Raw genomic sequence first — 7,163 nt, forward strand, 5'->3', positions numbered from 1 at the left:
AGTGCTCCCTCCATGTTGGTATGTAATGCTGCTCATGTAGGTGCATACCTCCAAGTCAACTAAATCTGCTACAGTGTGTGACTCAGGTGTTCCTAACAGAACTCCTAAAATCAAGACAAGCAGCGAAAAGTCAACTGTATTATGTAACAAACTTTAATTGTGAGAACTTAAAATGGTGACCCTTGGACATAAACAGGGGGTGGAGCGCAGAAACACCTTTCGACACTGGCAAACCTAGCTCAATGACAATGCAAAACACTGCCTAAAAATCTCTACGGAGAACAGCAAATACCTCTGTTCACACAGTTATGACAAGAAGCTGCGAATATATTGTATTAGATTATCAGGTGTTACTTTTATTGCGTCCATACCCTGTACTGCTTACCATAGTTTCAGATAATAATAGCTTATATTCACTATGTATTTCAATGCTTTGTTAAACCACAATGTCATTGACATTTGCTGGGCTAGTTAGAAGTGACCTTCGACCTTGGTAATGCCATTACAGTGCTCTGCATGGCCTTTATCTGCATTCAACCACACCTGACTGATTAGGCTGTTTAAAGCTTTCTTATCTTCTTAAACTGATTAATTTCACCTATGTCTGGGTAACACAAATTCAAATGTCTCTCCATAATAATTTGGTAAAGCCCCTGAAATTAATCTCATTTTTTTTAAACTGCTGTCTTTTTTGGTTCTTCATCCCTCCTAAATCTCTACATTGTGAAGTTCATCATTTCATTTTCCCCTGTTGCTTGGGTGAGGCTATATTCAGTTTTTCTTGCCAATTGTAGTCTACATTCTTTGGCCAGCAATGAACTATATGAATATAATCTTACTCACTTATGATCTCCCTTGTTCAGTGCTAAACAATACCGTTAATATTTTCCTACTTTTACTGTTGGATACTTTCTCAGGAATGCCTAAGTTCTGCCACTTGTGCATGTTGAATGAGGCCTGTGTAGCTGTGTTTGTGTAGGCCTTGCAGAAACATGCTGAGCAGAGCACACTGACTGAAGTCCCACCCTCTGTCCTTTTTTCACTTCCCCTCTCTGCGCCTTAAGTGAAAAACAGAATTGCTCAATGTTCTTCCATGTTCTGTTGTACTCATAATACACCTCTGTAATGTACTTTACACAACGTAAAAATTATTCCATTTGATTTACAAGGCAAATAATCTCCAGGGCTGAGATGTCTTAAGCAGCAGTAATAAAGAGGCAACTTTTTCTCGTCACACTGTTCTCCTCAAAGAATTTGTCAAACTGCCAGTTCCTACAAAACATTTCCATAAAAAAATGTGTCCTACTCATCCTGCCAACGGATTTCATGCACTGTGACTTTTTAACTTTAGAAAAGTGTAGGCATCAGCATACAGCTGGGACTGAACTTTGCCCTCCCTCCAGATAGAAAAACAACATGCAGAGTATAAAAGGGGGGGAGCAGTGGAGGAAGAGAGCTGTTTTTGTTCAAGGAGTTGCAGCGACGCAGAGCTGAGCAGAAAGAAGGACACATTAAACAAAGGGTAGGTGACAGAATACATTACATTTTACTTAACATGCAGTTATTTAACATACGGTACCCAGAAAGCAAAATGTATTTATCAGTGTTTCCCTTTACAGCTACGATAAAAAAATGGATCAGTGCTTAGCGATAGGACCTAAGGGTATTTCGCAATACAGAACATCTGAACCTTTTTAAATGCAAATGTTAAATTGTATGTGCAGTTTATCATGCATCCTGCTTCAACTAGCCACTGAACCACTTTTTACTTTTTTGTTTTACATTTTACATTTTCTTTGACTTTTTGAAAATCCAAGCATGCTTTCTGTTTGATTCTATGCTGTTTCTTTGTATTTATGGTGTGTATCCATGAGCATACATTTGTATAGAAACAACATGAGCACAGATTTGACAACTTCAAATAAACTGCTTTGTTCAATCTACTAGTTGCACTAGTTTCCCTTCTATAGCTATATCCAGTCCAGCAAGCACTTAATTGAAAAGAGGTAACAGTTTGGGAGGGTATCTTGGACTATTTGGAGAATGTAAAAATGGTGCTAACCCTTCTCTGACCTTTTGTACAGTCTTATCACTTTTGTCTGCAGAGTTTAACCAGTCTCTGGTGTTCTCCCCTCCCTATTATTTTCTTTCACCTCTCACTGCTCCCTTCCCCATATTCTCCCCCCACCCACCACTATCCTCTTACTCTCTATGCTCAGCAGATTGGGGCACTGAGGAGGCACAGCAGGGATGTGGGCGTGCCTCAGCCTACTCGTCACTCTCTGCCTGTTCCATGGGGGCGGAGCAGAGAGTGATGGGGGTGGGCCTCGCTGTGAGCTGCCGCCAGTCTGGAAGATAGGGGAGGTGGAGCCAATGAAGGGAGCCATGGGCCAGGTGACGGTGGTGGCCCTTTTCCAGGCCAGCTGATTGTCCTGCTTGGTGCAGGCTTCCAAGTATGTGCCCATCACATTTTAGCCACCTTGACCTCTTGACATTCATGCTGCTTGGGTAGACAGGAAGTGTTACAGAAATGGTATTACATATTTAACAGTGTCAGATAAATTGTATGGGCTATTCTGCTAGGCTTGCCAAGTTGGTAGCAAGGTATAGCAGGCTCAGACTGATCTGTCTTATGCAACTATTAAGACGTTCAGTGTTGAAGGAGTGCACCCTCTTCATACTAGACTATCCAGAAATGCTTGATTAACAACTTTGTTACTTGACAACTGATTTTCAAACTCATGGTCTCTGATTTCCCTCACCTGAGCAGAATGGATGGCCTGCGCCAGATGCTGGAGAGTCAGGGTCTTAAGGATGTGGTCTACATGGTCGTTAACCAACAGGAGGAGCAAGCACAGCGCCTGCACCCAATGCTGGCACAGAGACTATCAGGGAACATCACACTCTACAAACAGGACAAACAACAGCCTGATGTCTGGCAGACACTGAGTGGCATGACAGATGACTTTCTCATTTATGACAGGTTTGTTACCTGTAGTGAATAGTTCATTCACATTTTACAAGGGAAATTAAGCAAATATTGTTATTTTTTTGTCTCCTCACCATGCTTTTCTATCCTTTTGCCATCAGGTGTGGCCGTCTCACACACCACATTTCACTTCCATACTCCCTCATCGGACAAGGCCATATTGAGGGTGCGATCAAAGATACCTACTGCAAGCGCATATGTGGTGACTGCACACATGAGGTACAGAGCACACGTAACTGCAAGAATACATATCAATTGTAAAAAAACAGTAGTCCTCAAACAACATGTTGGTAACCCATTTAATCAAAGATCCCACATACATTGAAATCCCTTTTGGCTTTCTTTCCTTTTCTCCTCTCTTAATTTTTCCACAGAGCACTGAAACACCAGAGGAGTGCAAAGAGAAAGCAGATGCACAGCCTGACGTAGACGGCACCCCAGCTGTAGTGGAAGACACCAGACATGGTCACCATCATGGACATGGGCATGGTCACCATCATGGACATTCCCATGGTCATGGCCACCATGGGGAAAACCATGGTTTTCAGCCCCGTGGCGTTGGCCATGGCAGTGATCACAACCATGGTCGTCACCATGGAAATCATGATGATATTGGCCAAGGTGTTAGACAACAGCATGAGCAAGATAGTGGAGTGCCTCAAAGGCAACATCATTTAGATTCAGGCCAGATGCAGCAAGCAGTGCACATTCACCACATGATACAGGAGGCTCATAGAGCCCCTGTGAGGCCATGAGTGGCAGAGAAGGCCAGGTGAAAGTCAAAGCACAGCTGACAGTGGACAGCTGTCTCTGACAATGAAGCCTCTCCTAAGGCCAGCTGATGCTGACACTGACGCAGGCTGTTTGGCGATGCAGTGAGTGAGCAGCCCATTGGTCTCTGACACTGTGACGAGGCGTTGCCCGCCTCCTGACAGTGACACGGACTGATAGGCGATGCAGCCAATAATGTCAGGGAGACCTGACAGTGACGCTCGCCTCCTGCTGACTGACAGCAGCCTCAGCCAGCCCAATGAGTCTGACCCACAGCTGGTAGCTGAGCATGAGAGCAGCTGTAAGCTGGCTCTGATATCAGCCTCATATTAATACCAGCCACAAACACCAGGGCCAAGCACTCTTTTTACCAACAAGTATTACCCTGGGAGAGGGCATGGTAATCCCTGACAGCATAGATGTGGGATGGGTGAACAGGTGGAGTCCAACATCACACTTAAAGACAAAAAATAAGGCAGATCAAAACACCATCCAAAGTGTATATTGGCAGCTTTTTGTCCATGTCCTGTTTTACCGGTCTCAGTCTCTCTGTCAGTGGGTTGCTCTCATCCTTTCTCAGGAGTGCATGTGCTTGTCATGTTCATAAATTGCCTCTTCCATTTTGCTCTCACCAACCTTTATGAAACCAGGCGCAAAAACTATGCTCTAGTGGCGTCTGTATGAAGTCAGGCAGGAGAGGGAGGAGAGGGTAGTTTAGGAACATGATAAACGCCTAAAACATTTTAATGTTCAGTATCAAAACATATTTGAGGGAATAGAAAAATCATATATAATCTGCAAATACTAAAAAAATCCACAAATGATTAAATAAGAATATGAGAGAAGATACTATTACAGTACATTGATTACAGATTGTGTGAATTAGGTATTTACCAGAAATGTCTGAAGGGCAAATCTGAAAGCACTGGCTCATTACTAGGGAAAACATTTAATAGCAAGCCTTAAATCATTTATACCAGTGTTTGTCTGTATGCTGTGTTGTTCTTGAGCACATGTAACAGTATGAATGGCTGTCTTTTTGTTTTGTACCCGTTGGTGTGTCTTTTTTCACAAACATGCATATTTTCAATGTTGAGTACTTGGCATTTTCTAAATCTGCTATGTAGGCTGCAAATTGCTCACATCTATACAAGGCTGTAGAAAATAATACAAGGTTCTAATTGTTTAGAAAGGAAGAGGGAAAACGAGAGTGAAGCAATGAATGACTGTTGGACTACACTCTGTACTTAATGATGATTTCTGCGGGAAGATGACAGTCACCCTGAAAATCTGATGATTGCACAGAGAATTGTATTGTGTTAAGGTTGTCAAACATGGAGAGTTGAATAAAGATGGGAGAGTTACTCTTTTGGTTTGTGTGTGTGTTCTCCTCAAAGTTAAAACAAAGAAGCTGGCAGTAAATGGATATATTTAAGCATACTAGCTAACTAGTACAAATTTGCTGTGTAAGAAAAATTATGGGGTCTGCCATGGATTGTATGTCTTGGGGGAGTAACTCTTGGCAGCATTTAACAACTATCCTGCACGTGCCTGAGGACTTGAACGCATGTGACTTCAACAAAGCAGAGGGGTCATAGTACTCACAATACTTGTACATTTACAATCTTCTGTAGCACGTCATTAAAGTCAAATAATACACAGATCTTTAGTTTTATGTCCAGTAAATTTTGTAACAGTTCTTCCAAAATATTTTGGAGAATGTTTATGTCAAGGGTGCTATTAAACTGTTTTGTCCAATAATTGTCAGCAGATGGCAATGAAGGTCTGCACTATAAACCACCACCACACTCTCAAAGGCTAAGTGGTGAGTTTACTGATGGAGCATGTCCTCCTTACTGACCTGGTAGGCTTACCACATTCTACTCCACCCAAATAACCTAAGGTGACTCTGAAGAACTGGATAATGCACATTAGCTGTCTCTCTCTACTTTTCTCTGTCACATGTGTACAAACGCATGCAATTTCAATTCCAGTGGTTCAAACTACTCTGCTTTTGCATGCACATGAGCAACATGTACATACGTCAGATGTCCAGTTCCGGCTTGAAATATTTTGCAGGAGTAGTCTTTAGGGGATGAAAGTGAGTCACTTTTCAGAAGGTATGTGCTTTTGATCCCAGGCTTCCCAAGTGTGCATGTCAAAGTATCCTTGAGCAAAATACTGAATCCCAAATTTGTTCTGATAGCTGTGCCATCGGTGTATGAATGTGTCTTTCTGTTACTGATGGCATATGGCACCTTAGCCTCCGGCTTAGAATAGTGTGAAGGTGATGTAGTGTAAAAGCACTTTGAGTGGTCGGAAAGATTAGAAAGGCGCTACTCAAGTACTTAGCATTTACATATTAACACATATAGCTTAACTATAGCTTGTGGCTTACATGCATACACACATTGTAGATTGATAGACTTATTGTATTGATAATACTGATGGTAGACTGTAGAACAATGGAAAACAACAAGAAATTAGCTTTTATTCTATTACTATTACTTACTACTGTTTATTATTGTGGTATTGTTTGTTTGTGTTTATAATGGCATTGAATGCATGTAATACTGACTTCTTAAGCTCACCTTTCTATGCTGACACTTACATAATGATGTAAACACACAGCTCAAAACCTGTGAAATTCTCTTCAAGGCTTAAAGTGCAACACCCTATGCTCAGTGTAATGTATCTGAATTGCCTGTCGGACTGTGTGTCTGAAAAGGTCAACAAGCAACCGGAGGTAATAAATGAGGCCGGGGTGGGCTTGTGTGGGCGTAATTGGGCTGAAGATCCAATACAGGGGAACAGTGACTTATGGGTAATTACCTGCAATGTCCTGAGACGAAGAGCTGTGAGTGGTTGCCTCTCTGATTCAATCAGCCCCACACAGAGCAGCGCAATACACAGCCTGTGTCTTAATTGTCCGATATGCTTGCCCCACGATGCACGACTGTTTCTGCAGCCGTTTCCTCTCCACTTACTCCAGCAGCAATGAGAGAGAGAGAGAGTGACAGAGAGAGAGATAGAGAACCATACACTTACGAACTCATTCGTACACACAAAGTGCCCCTCTGTTGCTCAGAAACATGTGTGCACTCCCCACCCTACTGCCATATACATGCACACAGATCCTATTTTTCTCTCTCAGCCACGCATACACAAATCCATTTGTATTTGAACTTTCAGGCCAGAGTGGGCTGTACATTTTCTTCATTAACATCTTGGACTGTCACTGAGTGCTGATCTGAGCTAACCTTTGCTGTGCAGTATGCTGCTTGCGTACTTTTAATGACACTCTCGGCAGGTCTTGTGAACAGAGTTCAGATTTCCAACACTAATTATGACTTTAAATGAAACAATAAGTCCAGTAAGTGTACAGAATCTGAAGAAGCGTTCG

The 7,163-nt window shown here is 42.3% G+C and overlaps 1 protein-coding gene across 2 annotated transcripts; it reads left to right on the forward strand.

Annotated features, from left to right (window-relative positions):
• The first annotated feature begins 1,390 nt into the window (after positions 1-1,390).
• LOC123959981 (selenoprotein P) lies at positions 1,391-5,124 on the forward strand. 2 transcript variants are annotated; one of them, XM_046034390.1, is made up of 5 exons: positions 1,391-1,522; positions 2,223-2,453; positions 2,771-2,983; positions 3,091-3,208; positions 3,364-5,124. In XM_046034390.1, exons 2-5 carry the CDS (start codon positions 2,251-2,253, stop codon positions 4,021-4,023), a joined length of 1,194 nt encoding a protein of 397 aa, XP_045890346.1. In that variant the 5' UTR covers positions 1,391-1,522; positions 2,223-2,250; the 3' UTR covers positions 4,024-5,124. The 2 variants fall into 2 exon arrangements, with proteins under 2 accessions (XP_045890346.1, XP_045890347.1); XM_046034391.1 differs by having other exon boundaries at positions 1,465-1,522; positions 2,220-2,453.
• The last annotated feature ends 2,039 nt before the right edge of the window (positions 5,125-7,163 follow it).

Source organism: Micropterus dolomieu, linkage group LG21, assembly GCF_021292245.1.
Source record: "Micropterus dolomieu isolate WLL.071019.BEF.003 ecotype Adirondacks linkage group LG21, ASM2129224v1, whole genome shotgun sequence".
Taxonomy (NCBI): Eukaryota; Metazoa; Chordata; class Actinopteri; order Centrarchiformes; family Centrarchidae; genus Micropterus; species Micropterus dolomieu.